General features: G+C 44.8%; 2 protein-coding genes across 2 annotated transcripts; both read right to left on the bottom strand.

The window, feature by feature from the left end:
- Positions 1 to 238: 238 nt before the first annotated feature.
- LOC137578736 (uncharacterized) lies at positions 239 to 1,219 on the bottom strand. The gene has a single exon (XM_068292288.1). The coding sequence runs from the start codon at positions 1,217 to 1,219 to the stop codon at positions 239 to 241; it is 981 nt and encodes a 326-aa protein (XP_068148389.1).
- A 1,259-nt stretch (positions 1,220 to 2,478) lies between these two features.
- On the bottom strand, positions 2,479 to 5,495 carry LOC137578735 (uncharacterized). Its single transcript, XM_068292287.1, has 2 exons — positions 3,650 to 5,495; positions 2,479 to 3,596 (listed from the first exon to the last, which is right to left on the bottom strand). Exons 1-2 carry the CDS (start codon positions 5,493 to 5,495, stop codon positions 2,479 to 2,481), a joined length of 2,964 nt encoding a protein of 987 aa, XP_068148388.1.
- Between the last annotated feature and the right edge of the window lie 9,103 nt (positions 5,496 to 14,598).

Raw genomic sequence — 14,598 nt, 5'->3', positions numbered from 1 at the left:
ACTGTGTCTGACACTGCTAGAACACGTCTTGATCGTTCGTTTGCTTGCTTATTACTAAATTTTCAATTCTTACGCAACTACGTAGGTCATATAGGTTTATAAAGAGTGACAGAGACAGAGCATACCAGACTGACGCCAGTATATTCTAGAAAACTTCAGAGAAAATACAAAAACAAAAGCATTGTGAGATGTGCAAGATCATTCATGAGTCTTTGCAAGTCAAATGACAATTGGTTCCTTAACATCCCGCACCCCCCTGAAACTCCGTTTCTGAACCCGGTAGGGCTGCAATCTTTGTGATAGTGCGAGTGAATTCTCTTGATTTGGTGAGAACCTGAACCGCTCTGACGAGGCCATCATCTCCTGTGAACCCCTGAGTTACCCGTCCTAAGAGCCATGCCGATGGAGGCGCGTTAGAGTCCTTGATGAGTACAAGTTTACCGATCGCAATGTTTGGTAACTTGGTGGTCCATTTCGGGCGCTGTTGTAGCGATGTCAAGTATTCTTGATGCCAACGCTTCCAAAATCCTTGAAGCATTGCTTGAACATGCTGCCAGTAGCTCAATCGATTGGTCGGAATCTGCAAATAGCCGTCTTCAGGAACTGCTGTATATGTTCTGCCAATTAAGAAATGTGCCGGTGACAGGTAGGCAATTTCAGTATCCGATGCTGTGCACAATGGTCGCGAATTAACGACAGATTCTATTTGCGAGAGCAGTGTGTGCATCTGCTCAAAGGTGAGGACGTTGGTTCCTATTACACGTCGCAAATGCAGCTTAACCGAGCGTACTGCCGACTCCCACTTACCACCCCAGTGTGGTGAATATGGAGGAATAAAATTCCATTTGATGCCTTGATCCGCAAGGGCTTTTGAAACGACATCATTGTGCTCGCGTGAAGCGAGAAGCTGTACTATTTCGTCTAGTGCACGTTTTGCACCAACAAAGTTGCGCCCGTTATCGCTATACATTTGGGAGCACTTCCCACGACGAGCCATAAAACGTTTTAATGCCGCCAAGAATGTGTCGGTGCTGAGATCAGTGGCCAGCTCCAGATGAAGAGCTGAAGTAACCATACATACAAACAGGCAAATGTAGCCCTTTTCCTTCCTGGGGTTTCGTCCCTTGTGAACCTTCAACAAGATAGGACCAGCATAATCGCATCCAGTATGCTCAAATGGAAAGGCTTGTAGCACTCGAACAGCCGGTAAATTGGCCATTAACTGATTTGCTGTGTGATGGCGCTGTCTAAAACAGTTTAAACACTCATGTGTGATACGTCGAATAAGGTTTCGTGCGCCAAAGATCCAATACTTCTGGCGAATTATTACAAACATTGCTGAAACTCCTGGATGAAGATTGACCTTATGCTCATGTTTCAGCAGCAATTCCACAAGTCGATGTTGTTTCGGCAAAACTACTGGATGCTTGGCATCTGCAGGCAATTGCGACCTTTCCAAACGTCCACCCACACGTACAATTCCATCTTCGTCAACGAAGGGAGATAGTTTGCTTAAAATTGATCGTCGCTCCACCGATTGCTTCCTCAAATTCTATCGTCATTGAATTGATTTTGTGCCTGTCGTAGGCAAAACTTCCATGCTCTGGTAACTTCATCGAACTTTAGAGGTCCTGAATATTTAGACTTGCTTGATTTGATTCGATGAACGAAGCGGAATACATATGCGACCACTCGAACCAGTCTGATCCAAGATGATGTCCTTCCGAGTAGTACCTCAAATGGGGAATCCTCAATATCCTTGGAAATGGTTGTCAAGATTTTGGTTTTGAACTCAAGTTCTACTGCTGGCTTGAGAATTGAGCAGCAAGTTGGTGGTCTATTCATTGTCTCTGAGTATAGTGTACAGTCGTGCAGCCAAGATGGTCCCTTCCATCATAGATCAAAGTTAATTAAGTCACTCGCTAGCATGCCTCGTGATGCACAATCCGCAGGATTCTCTTTAGTGCTGACATGTCTCCAAGCGCTACGTGGTATGGTCTCTATTATTTCTGCCGTTCGGTTGGCAACAAATGTTTTAAGTTTACAGGGTTGATGCAAAAGCCATGACAAAACGATTGTAGAATCGGTCCATGCGTGTATCTTAACATCCTTCTGGCGCAGACCAGACCTTACTGCTTGGAATAAACGAGCTAATAGTAGAGCTCCGCAAAGTTCCAACCGTGGCAACGACTTCTGCTTTAATGGTGAAACTCTTGTTTTAGCTGCAATGAGTGCCACTCCGATGCTTCCATCTAGGTGTGTCACACGGTTGTAAATGACAGCAGAGTAAGCCTTTAACGAAGCATCTGAAAATCCATGGAGTTCGATGTCATCGGGTTGATTGTCTACAAATCGTGGTATCTTCAAGTTCCTTAACGTGAAAATGTCCTTTCTGAATGTTTGCCATAAGTGCGCTTGCTTCGTTGGCAGCTCCGAGTCCCAATCCAGATTAAGCAGCCATAATTCTTGGAGCAGAATTTAAAACTTGATCACCACTGGCGCCAAAATGCCGAGTGGGTCAAAGATGCGTGCCGTGTCAGATAGCACTTGTCGCTTCGTACAAGTCATATGTTCCGATATGCAGCCAAGCACCTTTGCTGCCATCTTTGCGAAATCGATTTCATTTCCCTCGTTGCTGGCAATTCGTTTACTATTCGAGACCCATTTGCTTAGCTCCAATTGTGCCCGTGACATAAGGAGTATCAGCTCTTCCCTAATGTCGAGCAGTTCTTGTTCGTTCATGGCTCCTGTCAGTACGTCATCGACGTAGAAATCATCCAAAAGTATCCTAGCCGCCCTTTGAAACTCGTATTCGTGAACAGTTGCCAGTTGTTCCAGCACTCTAACTGCCAGAAACGGTGCACATGCCGTGCCATAGGTGACTGTGGTCAACTTGTAATGCTTCAATGGTTCCTCAGGGTCTTCTCTCCAAAGGATTCGTTGAAAATTCTGATGTTCAAGGGCCACTAAAATCTGTCTGAACATTTTGACGATGTCCGCAGAAAATACGAATCTGTGCATTCGAAAACGCAGACAAACGTTGAAGAGGTTGCGTTGGATACATGGGCCAATGTGAAGTGCGTCGTTAAGAGATCGTCCATCCCGATCTTGAAATGATCCATCGAACACCACCCGCAGCTTGGCGCCTATGACTGGATGGTGTGGCAAATAGAATGACTTCTTACATACGTTTGTGTCTTCGTCTGCAGCTACTTCCTTCATGTGACCCAGCTGGATATACTCTCTCATAAACTGAGTATATTTTAACTTCAAGCTGGAGTCCTTCATTAGACGACGCTCGACTGCGAGAAAGCGCGATCTCGCTCCTTGAAATGTATCCGCAAATTGTGGGTTTTGTTCCTTGAAGGGCAAATCGACTATGTATCTTCCATTCGAGTTGCGGTTGTGGGTACGCCGGAAGTGCGTTTCGACCTTTTCATCCTCTTTGTTTACAGTTGTGTGTGATGGAACTTCCTCTAGTTCCCAAAATCTTTGCAGTAGTCCATCTATATTAACCGTAGTCAGCAATGACGTAGATGATGTTTGCAATCTTGAAGTGTATACCGATGTGATAACCCATCCAAATATGGTGTTAACTGCAATAGGGTGCCCTTGACCATCGCATAACTTCTCTCCGGTGAGAACTAACCAAATGCAATCATTGCCCAGAAAATGTCGATTGAGGCGTTAGTTCTGAAGTCAGGGTCAGCCATTTGGTATCCCTTAAATACCGACAGTGATGAAGCATCAATGTTTTCACGTGCCAATGGTGAGGTGATCTTTCCTAAAATGTGAGCTTTAATATCGATGCAATGACTCGACACACGAGACATCATCTGGAGAGAGCAGAAACCTCTGGTTATTCCCGCCTTGACGTCTGAGATGCCCGATGTGGCAACTCGAAATGGCGAACGTGCAAGCCCCAACGTCTGTACGCACCGTTCCGAAATGAATGACAACTCTGAGGCGCTATCCAATAAAATACGGCACGTCAGCAAGGCTCCTTGAGAATTTCGGACGTGTACCAATGCAGTAGGTAGAGTGCTTCTTCGTTGGCCATTTGGCTTACTGGGTCTGGTAACATTCATCATTGCTATCGCTGATGCCGCTGGTGACTCCTCAGAAACCTGGCCTGAGTTGCCTTGGTGCTGCTCTGAGCTATTTTGCTGTGTAGAATGGCCTTCAGAATGCAGCATAGAATGATGGCGGCGCTTGCAATACTTGCAAGAAGACTTCGAGCCACAAGCGCTTACTCCATGTCCAGTTCTCAAACAATTAAAACACATATAATTCTCCTTCGCAAAGGTGTAACGTTGCTTGACAGTCAAGCTCTGGAATTGAGGACAAGCCGACAGTATGTGCTCAGTACTATGACATTTCATACAATTACCTGTAATGGCAAGCATGGTGCGTGCTTGCCTTTTTCCCTTTTCATCCCTCGGTTTGCTCGCTACATGATCGATAACTTGACTGAGCTCAAGGCGATCGCATCGTGAGTCCAAAAACTTGAGCAACTCTTCAATGGTAGGATTTTCGAGATCTTGGCTTTTGTCGATCCATTCACGTCGGGTAGCCTCATCAACCTTGTTGATGAGCAAGTATATGAGCCAACAGTCACGGCCCGTTTGTCCAGAAGCGTCTAAAGCCCGAATAACATCACTGGCTCCGCAAGTCAGAGCGCGTAGCGATGATGAGTTTTGCCCAACAGCTTTTGGCAATGCGGTGAATGTGTCCATCAGTAAATTCACCAAGTAACGGGCCTTTTCATATCGATCACTCAATGATTTCCATGCAGTGACGTAATTTGCATCCACTACGGGCAGATGCTGGATGAGTATCGCTGCTTCTCCTATGACGCATGACTTAAGGTGATGAAACTTTTGGATATTCGTTAAAGTTGTCTTTCCGTGAATGGTACTCTCAAACAGGTCTTTAAAGGCATGCCATTCCTTGTAATCTCCACGGAAGGGCTTGATTTTGATTTTCGGTAACTCACAATCTCTTGGTGCCGCTGCTGCAACCGACTGTGAGCCTGACGAAGACGAAGATTGCTGTGGCGAGAGCAATCTCTCAACCAATAGTTGCTGCTGCTCCAGTTGCCGTCGCTGGTGTTCCAGTTGACTCTGCATCTGGAGTTGTAGTTGTTGCTGTTGATTCTGCATTTGTTGCAGAATTCCTTGGAAGAGCGAACCATCGTTACCAGCCGCGCCGATTTCTTCCAACTTGCCAGACGGAGCCAAGGCAGCTATTTCATATTTCTCCTCGTATATCCCGAAGTCTTCGGTAGGGTCCACATAACCCTCTAGTTTGTCGTATTTGGCCAATTCGTCGCCAGACTTCACGAACTCGTTCCACGCATTGGACAAAGTTTCCAATTTGGTGTCAATTGCGAAGACGTCGGCATCCTGTGCAGGATTCTCTGCATATCCATATATGCGGGTAATGGTTGTCTTCAATCTTCCTCTGGCCTTTATGAATGTTTTCATTTCCTCCATGATGAAATACCAAGAAATCTCCACTGCTTGTGTGGACCAAAAATTTCAAGACGCGTCTTTTTCCAGAGATGTGTTCCCTCACGATCTCGTCGATTATATCGATAACAGATACCGATAGGCGAGTGGCGCCACCGTTTGTCCGCGCTTTTTCCAATAAGCACGCGATTGTCTATTCGATAGTAGGCCAGAACTATCGACTACTAACTTTGAGGTTAACAATTAATTGCAACCACGTTGCAACAAATTATTAAGCAATGAGTAACAAACAAACAATGCCCAACGATCCGGCTCGAAGGACCAAATTATGATGAACAATAAACCACTGTGTTTAATATCTCATAAGAACTTAACTTTATTTTTACTTCAATTTTGTTGAAATGCTAGAACACGTCTTGATCGTTCGTTTGCTTGCTTATTACTAAATTTTCAATTCTTACGCAACTACGTAGGTCATATAGGTTTATAAAGGTGACAGAGACAGAGCATACCAGACTGACGCCAGTATATTCTAGAAAACTTAAGAGAAAATACAAAAACAAAAGCATTGTGAGATGTGCAAGATCATTCATGAGTCTTTGCTTTGCTGCGTATAGCAATGCAAGTCAAATGACAATTGGTTCCTCAACAGTGAGGTTTCTAGGATCGAACCATTTGTTCTTTCAGAAGACAAATTGCCAGCCTTAATGAAAACATTGCTACTATCGATTGGTCTTATCTGTACAATTGTAGAGATATGAACTCAGCTGTTCGTTTTTCCTATGATACTCTGAATTCACTCTTTGATATTTGTGTGCCTCTCGGTAGGCTGGAGCGGCTTATCAAACCTCCCTGGTTCTCTCGTGAGTTATCCAATTTGAAAAATGTGAAGACACGATATTATAAGAAGTTTCGAAAAACACGTCGTTCATCAGATTATGCTCTGTATACAGTCGCTCGTTCAAAGTTCATGATGCTTAATTCACAATGCTATAAGAATTATCTTCAGCGGTGTAAGCTTCAGTTTTCTTCTGGCCCTAAACAATTTTATAACTTTGTTAATTCTAAACGTAAGACCTCTGTGCACCCATCTTTTTTGTCTTTTCAAAATAAAAAAGCGAGCACTGATCAGGCAATTGCCGATATGTTTGCGAATTTTTCAAAACAACCTATTCCTCAACGAAATATCGAGCAAGTCCGTATCCTTATCATTTAGAAAAAGCTAATTGCATTTTCAATCCAGTGATTGATGAAAGTTCTCTTCTTAGCGAACTTAAACTAATTAAACCTAATTATTATCCGGGGCCTGATGGTCTTCCTGGATGTGTACTCAGGTTCTGTGCAAACGCATGATGTAAACCCTTTTTAAAATGTTTTCTATTGTCTGTCGAATCTTCCTCTTTTCCACCTATTTGGAAGGAGTCGTATATCATTCCTCTGCATAAAAATGGCAAAAAGTCCGAAGCCTCTAACTATAGGGGTATCTCAAAATTGTCCGCTATTCCGAAAGCTTTTGAGAAAATTATAACTTCTCAAATGCAACATTTTTTGCAGCTCTATTATTTCGCCATCCCAACATGGGTTTGTGAAACGTAGATCTACAACCACTAACCTTTTAGAATTTACATCAATAATTATCAAGGGGGTTCAAAAATGGTAAGCAAACTGATGTAATATATGTGGGATGTGGATTTGCGATGTGCATCAATCCCACTGTACACGAAGACGAGAGACGAGACGACGATCAAAGAGAGAACGTGAGCGTGTAAGAAGATACGATCAAGAGGGATGACGAACGAATGAGAGATGACGACGAGAGAGTTGGTTTTTGCGCGTTGAATAAGACGGACGTGTTTTGAGGTCTTGCGTCATAGTCGGATGCAAGGTCAAGTCGAGTACCATAGACGGGTACTATAAGTCGAGTGTCAAGGCCGGACACTAAGAGTCGAGTACCATAGACGGGTGCTATAAGTCGTGTGTCAAAGTCGGACACTAAAAGTCGATCGCCAAAGTCGGGCGTAAAAAGTCGAAGCGTCATAGACGGACGCCAAAGTTGAGCCGAGCCAAACGTCGATTGTCATTTAGCATAGTGTAATCTCTATGAAGTCGTATTATCATGTAAACCCCCTAGACTATAATTATATCGTAAATAAAACCCCACATATATACTGACTTTAGCAAAGCCTTTGATTCCGTTAATCATACCCTATTACTTTCTAAGCTGAGCGACATTGGGCTTCCACCGCTATTCCTTTCTTGGGTTCGAGAATATTTAACAAATAGAAAACAGAAGGTACTTTTTAAGTCTTCTTTTTCCGCTTCCATTCCTGTGACTTCTGGTGTACCTCAAGGTAGTCATCTTGGCCCTCTGCTCTTCACACTATTTATTAACGATCTTCCATCAGTCATTTTTCATTCGCGCGTGCTTATGTATGCTGACGATGTCAAACTTTGTCTTACTCATAAAAATACAGATTCATTTAGTCGGCTACAAGCTGATCTTAAAAACTTTCAATCATGGTGCCAGTTTAATCTTCTAAATCTTAACACTACCAAATGTAAGGTAATGACTTTTTTTCCGTAACTCTCCTCAACTGGTCACTTATTTTCTAAACAATAGCCCTCTAGAACGTCTAAATAATATGAATGATTTCGGCGTACTTATGGACCATAAGTTAAATTTTAACACTCATATTTCCACCACGGTCGCAAAGGCCATGAGTGTCATGGGTTTCATTAAAAGATGGTCAAAAGAATTTGATGACCCCTATACAACTAAAGTTCTTTTTATTTCGCTTGTCCGTCCTATTTTAGAGTATGGATCTTGCATTTGGTCACCTCAATATGAGTCGCACCAGATTAGACTTGAATCCGTTCAAAAGCAGTTCTTGCTATTTGCTCTTCGTGGCTTCAGCTGGGATCGCAATGTCAATTTGCCTTTGTATTCTAGTAGACTTCTCTAGATTAACCTTTCGTCCCTAACTAACCGTAGAATTATGCTTGGTGTCATTTTTATGCACAAGCTCCTAATTGGGGATATCGACTCGCCTGAGTTATTAGCTCAGGTGAATCTGTCGGTACCATGTAGACGGAGTAGACATCCTTTGATACCTCTATCCCTTAGTCGCTGTTCTTCTAACTATGCTATGCATGATTGGCCTCTGCTCTGATTACAACCTTCTATTCCCTGTAATCAGCTCAGAGTTTTCCATCAATATGCTTAAAACATTTATCCTATCCCATTTAGTTAATAGATAGCTATATGCGTTATACGGCTGCACCCCTCGGTCGGTCGGGTGGGAGGTGGGCAGTTATCTGCTTGGGCTCGCGCGTAACAGGCTATGTCCTGGTGTCGTAGGGGCCACTTGAACGTACTGCGCATAGTATCGTCAACGTCCGCTAAAGTTACTTACGAATCCATGTAAACTTGTTTTGTAATCATTTTGCTTCGTCTACGTGCAATTTCGGTCCGCATTCGTGCGTTCGTATATTGTTCCGCATCTATCCCCATTAAAAGGGCTCCGTTTCCGAGCCACACGCGAAAGAATTCTCCCGCAATCCTGCGGTGCACAGTGAGAAACTTCTTGCGTCCTCATACAGTCCACTTCTCATTATTTTGTTGTTTTTCCAAGTCCAAAAAGCGCACAAACTCGGTGTTCGTCGGAAAGGTCGTCCCCTGAGTATGTCCACGGAGCCGTCCGTGAAGCGTACGGATATTTCGCGCAAGTTCTCGTCTGTTCGCAGCCGCAGCGAATCCCCAAGGTCCCGTCCGTCTTCGTCCAGCCTACCTAAGGGTCGCAGATTCTAGGTTAAAGACTCAAGTGAACACAAAGGTCGTTCCAAGCTTTCAACCCAGACCCAGATCCCGCACGTTATCGTGACGCACTGTTCTGACGCTCCCGTCACCCGATCCGTATCACAACAGCGTAGAGAACACTCCAGAATGTCCCTCTCCGATTTCGTTCTGGCGTGCGACGCATTGACTCTGTTTGAAGTTCGTTAGAGGGAAGCTCTAACTTCTGAAGTGCCCTTGTTTTCCATTACAATGCACTTAGAGCAGCGCAAATCCCTTTGGTCAACGGTCGAGATGGAATACTCCCGTTGTCACAAGGCCTTGACAGTCCAAACCGACGAGGAAAGCTTGGCAAACATAAGCCACAACAAGGCGAAGCACGAATCAGCTTACGCGGCTTATGTGCGATGCGGGACGTTGTTCGGAAAACTCATCGAACAGCTCTCGGCTCAGATGACGAGTCTTATGCGTCAGCGAACCGCTCCGTCGGGGCCGCCGGGGCATAGAGTTCCTCCGTGTGAGGTGGAGACATTTGATGGCGACAGCATAGCATGGCCCACATTCCGCGATTTGTTCGCCGCCATTTATATCGCCAATCCGTATTTGTCTCAAGTGGAGAAGCTCTATCACTTGAACGCCAAGACGCGAGGGGAAGCAAGAACCATCGTGGCTAAGTCCCCCTGACGAATGAGGGTTTCCAGGCCGCGTGGGAGAACCTCACCGCACGGTACGAAAATAGCCGTCTGCTTGTCATGCAGTGGCACAAGAGTCGGGCAAATCCTTGCGAGAGCTGCAGACTTCAAGGGTGTCTTACCGCGCTTGAGCGTTCGGGTGTTAGTACTGAGAATTGGGATGTCTTACTTATCGCCATCTGCACCAGCAAATTGCCGAAGGCCACGATCCTCCTGTGGGAACAATCAGTGCCAAATAAGACTGTCGTCTCTGCCCTAGTTTTCTTGATATGCCTGTTCAGAGGCGTTTGGAAACCATTAGACAGCAGGGAGTCTGTCTGAACTGTTTTGCCCGCGGTTATCAAGTGAAGGGCTGATCCAGCGCGCATAATTGCCATACCTGCAAGGAACGTCGTCATACTCTGTTGCAACCTAGTGATGTGTCCGTGTCCTCGCCGTCCGCTGCGCAAGTCCCACCATTCAGCGCCACAGAGCGTCCGTCCACGAGCAACCAGCTCACAAATGCTCAAAGTTATTTTGCATCTACCCCAGTCAAAGGCCTCTTAGGCACTGCGATTGACACTCTGCACCATCGTGGTGTGGATCACCGTATTCGTGCGTTGATCGACTCGGGGGCCGATTCAACTTTTCTCTCCGAGCGTGTCTTCAACATGGTCCAGCCCCCCCTTTTACCCAGTAGACGCCGCGGTTACTGGCATGGGCCAGAGTGATGGAGGCTGCGCCGACAAGGTGTGACTGCTGATGCTGTCTCCTCCGTGTGACAGACTGAACAAGATTGAGGTCTCCGCCCTGGTCGTATCCAAATAGTCAGGGGCCATTCCAACGGTTCGCTGACGCGAGTTAGTCCAGAAGCAAAACTTGAGGTATTGCATGTAAAAAGGGGGCATTGGCCTCATTAGATAAATTAAGAGCATGGAGAGGCAAATAAATGCATGCATTAGCATACATATAGGTCACACGTACACTATGCGTGAGTGATGGCAAGGGAGAATACCGGTGGCCAATGGGCCGCGCTATGCATACGTCACGCTCATGAGAGCGAAAGCAGTTAAATTGCAAGCACCAAAAGAATTTCGTGAGCGAGAGAAAACAAAAGTGAGGGCCAAGCAAGCCCGAAAGACGGGTGCGGGGGACGCTTGGTACCGAAATGAAACCAAGTGAGGGCTATGCTTATGAAACGGGGAGTAGGGGGGAGAGTAAAGAAATTGTAAAACGAAAATGGTTTGTGGATGTGTGAGGGGAATATGCAAGCCGAAGGGGGAGAGATGAGTCATGGGGAAGCCCTCTATCTAATAGATGCGAGATGCGTATGAATGTGTATTTGCATGGGGAATTAAATAATGTTATATATTAAAGTAATCAAGCTAATAATGTTTAAACGTTAATTTAGTTAATACAATTAGCATATATGTATGTAGATAATAATATTGAGTAAATGTGGGTGAATTTGGGTATGACGAGTGGATCAAAGGGAGCGACGGGCGACGGCAGCGTTGGCAGAGAAAGCAGAGAGAGTCAACGGGATACGGAGGGCGGCCAATAGAAAGGCGACGCCAATGCGAGAAAGTGATGCAAGTCAAGATGTACAAACAAGAAAGCCACAAAGAAAGTGGTCATGTGCGCCAAGGATTTACGGGACTTTCACCACGCATAGCAACAAATGGATGCGTGGGTGAAAGCAGAGGGTCGATGGAAATGTACCAGCTGTATAGCGGTACTACACCAAGATATTCCTGAGGCCGGGGGATCTGCCTATATAAAGGCAATGCCCATCAAGCAAATCATCAAGTCGACAAGTCGTGATCAAGTAACAAGTAATTAAGGCCTTACGAGTAACCTTAAGAAACTTATCAAGGAAACATAAGAAACAACAGCAAAATTAAGAACTATACAGGCCTTACGAGTAACCTGTACAGCTTCAACAAGTCCTTAAACAAGGATAACAAGCACCGTACCCAAGCCAAAGTAAATTTGAGAGAAGCAAAGCAATCTCCAGGGGCACTCGAAGTCAGTGGTAGGCACGAGAATATATCCTACTGCCGAAATTCCAGGATCTATATATCCTGATGTATACCAATTTCTGAGGAAACATCCTACGTCGTGATAACAGCCTTAAAGCAAAAGCATTCTCAACAAATTTAATGGAAAGGGAGGCAGTAGCCAGCAACGGCTACAGAAACAAAAGGAGGACACAAACAGGACAGCGAGGGATTCAAAGTAACTCACCAACGCTATCCAAGCCCAGCACTACCACCGAGAAACCGTCATATCCAACCAACTCCATTAACGATTTGAATAAACATACAATTAGTATTAGCAATTGAAATCGAGCGTGTTTTAATTTCACCGGGGCACAAAATAAATTTGTTGTGCCGAACCTAGCCCAAGAGATATTGTAGATATCCCGAAGGACGAAAAAGGATCGTTACAGCTGGCGCCCAACGTGCTATACTGGTGAAATTTTAACAAAACAAAAGTGTAAAATTGTAACGAAAACATTCAAAATGGGAAAAGGATGGATTTACCACATGAAGAAGGAGGATCTGTTACAGACAGGCCAAAGGATTGGGATCGAGATGACCGGCACAGTGGAGGAAATGAGGAAACAGCTAGGCGAGTGGGTAGAAAAGAACGAAACGGACCCAGACTGGAAGGAGGAGATAAATAGATTAGAGACAAAATACTCGAAAAATCTAAAAATGAAAGCAAGCACATCAAAAACATGCGAAAATGGCGTAGACAAGGAGGCCGATGAATTCAGAAAATAAACATCGCCACACTAGCAATTCCTCCATATTTACCACCAAGATGGGGAAGCGAAGGAGCCCTAGATAGCGCAGAAACAAAGAGGGACATAAGGAGACAAACGATAGAACCCAAGAAAACAGTACCACAGGCAACAAACAGGACCACCGAATACGCCAAGGTGGCAAAACAAGTGAGGGAATGGACATTCAGGTTCGACGGCAATTCCAGACCGCTAGAGTTCATAGAACAGATCGAGTGGTCAGCAGACATGTATGGCATCGAGCTGGACATGATCCCAAGAGCAATGCCAGAACTACTGAAAGACAAAGCACTCAAGTGGTACGTCGCAAACAACAAGCAGTGGCGATCGTGGAAGGAGTTCGTTGAGGGCTTCAAGAAATACTTCCTGCCAAGAGGATTCTTCAACAAATTGGCGGATCAAGTGAAAAATCGCAAACAAAACAGAAACGAGTATTTTAAGGATTATATGATCGACATGCAAACAATGATAAGACCCCTCAAAATACCAGAGTACGAACAATTGAAGGTTATATTAGAAAATTGCACTCCAGATTTGAAGATATTCGTTCAGCCTCACAGAGTCAGAAACCTAGAGGAGCTGATGCAGTTGGCGGATGAACATGAGATGCTTGAACAAGAACGCAGATTTCCATCGCCCAAATAATGCTCAAAGAACACACAACAACCAATCAAGCCACAGAGGAGAAAATAATTACGGGCCAGCAGTCACACAGTGCCGGAGATGCCAAGACAACGGCATGGAGAACAATTCAAGACCAAGCCAAGAAAATAAAAACATCCAAGATGGGAAAGTTTTCAACCCAAACCAGGCATGCCGCAGATGCGGAGGAGCCGGACACTGGGCAAGGGAGTGCAACAATCAGAGACTCATTTTCTGTTGGCAGTGTGGAAGGATTGGGAAAAGAACAAAAGAATGTTGTTGGAATTCGGGAAACGAAAGGCGGTTCCAGCCTATCAGGGGCGAGCAGGGACCCAGCCAACAAGCTCCTCACCACTAATAGGCCAACTAATAGAGGAAGAGCATCAATTGTCGGCAATCATCGAAGTAGCAGGAGTCCAGATGAAAGCGACAATTGACTCCGGAGCCACGAGTAGTTTCATCAGCAAGCAGATGTTGGAAACAGTGAGGAATAAGGGAAAATGGGAGAACACACACAAACAGGTATACATGGCAGACGGAAAGGTGCGAGACATTGAAGAGCAATGGACAGGATACGTGAGATTTGGGGACAAGGAAATCCACATGCCATTCCTGGTCATGCCAGAAGGAATGGATGCGTTGATACTAGGTTGGAATTTCCTCCGGATTATGAACACAGAGATATCGTGTGGAGGCCACAAAGTGCTAATACCGACAGTCAAGCGAATACAGGGCAGGCTGGTAGAAAGAATATCCATCATGGTCACTAAGAATAGTGATCAACAAGAAATACAAAGTTTCCTAAATCAGGAGTTGAAGGAATTAGGGAAAGTGAAGGGACTGTCAAACGTGGGGATACATCGCATAACGATGAAGGATGATATCCCAATAAAACAAAGATACTACCCGAAGAATCCAAAAATACAGGGAGAAATCAACACAAAGGTCGATGAACTGTTGACAATGGGATGCATCGAACCATCACAAAGCCCTTATAGCTCACCCATAGTGATGGTGAGAAAGAAACAGACGGGAAAATGGAGATTATGCGTAGATTTTAGACAGATTAACGCGAAATCTATAAAAGATGCATACCCAATGCCACGCATCGACTACATCTTAAACCAACTACGTGAAGCGAAATTTATAAGCAGCCTAGACCTGAAGGACGGCTATTGGCAAATTCCATTGGAAGAAAACAGCAGGCCAATG

The sequence above is a fragment of the Drosophila tropicalis genome, unplaced genomic scaffold, assembly GCF_018151085.1.
Source record: "Drosophila tropicalis isolate 14030-0801.00 unplaced genomic scaffold, ASM1815108v1 contig_690, whole genome shotgun sequence".
In the NCBI taxonomy this organism is placed as follows: Eukaryota; Metazoa; Arthropoda; class Insecta; order Diptera; family Drosophilidae; genus Drosophila; species Drosophila tropicalis.
This window is presented reverse-complemented; position numbering and strand designations above follow the sequence as displayed.

Coding starts and splice junctions, on each gene's coding strand:
- LOC137578736 (XM_068292288.1), bottom strand. CDS start 1,219: ATGGCCAATTTACCGGCTGTTCGAGTGCTACAAGCCTTTCCATTTGAG.
- LOC137578735 (XM_068292287.1), bottom strand. CDS start 5,495: ATGGAGGAAATGAAAACATTCATAAAGGCCAGAGGAAGATTGAAGACA. Junction 3,597..3,649: donor CTGGGCAATGATTGCATTTG/GTTAGTTCTCAC, acceptor ACCCTATTGCAG/TTAACACCATATTTGGATGG.